At 58.7% G+C, this 758-nt stretch overlaps 1 protein-coding gene across 1 annotated transcript in view; it reads left to right on the top strand.

The window, feature by feature from the left end:
• The first annotated feature begins 263 nt into the window (after positions 1–263).
• Positions 264–758, top strand: part of LOC119420016 (GTPase IMAP family member 7-like) — a 28,684-nt gene continuing 28,189 nt past the window's right edge. Inside the window, exon 1 of the mRNA XM_037687388.1 lies at positions 264–400. Within this exon, the coding sequence (XP_037543316.1) occupies positions 264–400 (137 nt within the window). The remainder of the gene's footprint in view (positions 401–758) is intronic.

Here is a 758-nt window from a genome sequence, read left to right as displayed (position 1 = left end):
GCCTCTCTCCGCCCTGATTGGATAACCTGGCGGGAAAGTTTGGCTCTGCCCCGGTTCGTCGCCATGACCCCATCTGGCCTCGCTGTCCAGCTGTGACGTCACATTGGAACGAGGCTGCAGCTGGGCCCGGCAAGCTAAAGACATCCGTCTCCATCTTCGCCTCCATCTCCAGAGTGGAGGGTTTAACCAATCTGTGTTTTTTCCCTCGGTTCTCCCCCCTGGAGCAAAGCCTGGTGGAGGCGCTTGGGGCAAAAGCTTCTAGGATGGACCGGCAACCTATCCCTCCAGGAAAGCATGATCAGAGGGTGACAAAACTCTCCAACCGAGCTCACCAGTGCACATCCCAGGCGGTCGTGGTGAACAACAACATCGCTCTGCTGGCCTACAGCATCGCAAAGAGGTTGGAGGAAGCAGAGCTGCTGGAGGAGACAAAGAGCTCTTTCTGTAAAGCCGCTGACGTCATCTTAAACATGTGCGCCACCTCTGCGGTCTGCCTGTCCTGCATTGCTGCCCGGATGACCATGATCCAGAGGACCATCTGGCTCCACCTCTTGGCATCCTTGTCCAAGAGGCTGCAGAAAGACCTGCTGGAGGGCCCCATCACCCCAGAGGTGCTGGTCGGGGCCAAGTTCAGGACCATCCTTGAGAGATCGCAGAGGTCCGTGGAGGTCTCAGAGACTGTACTCCATCTGGTGACGTCACAGTCCTCCTCCCGCCCCTCCGGCCACTGGAGGGACCCAGCAACAGCAGCAGAGGCG

Source organism: Nematolebias whitei, chromosome 1 (assembly GCF_014905685.2).
Source record: "Nematolebias whitei isolate Nwh7 chromosome 1, NemWhi1, whole genome shotgun sequence".
In the NCBI taxonomy this organism is placed as follows: Eukaryota; Metazoa; Chordata; class Actinopteri; order Cyprinodontiformes; family Rivulidae; genus Nematolebias; species Nematolebias whitei.
The sequence above is the reverse complement of the archived record's forward strand: the minus strand, read 5'-3'. Positions and strand labels throughout refer to the sequence as shown.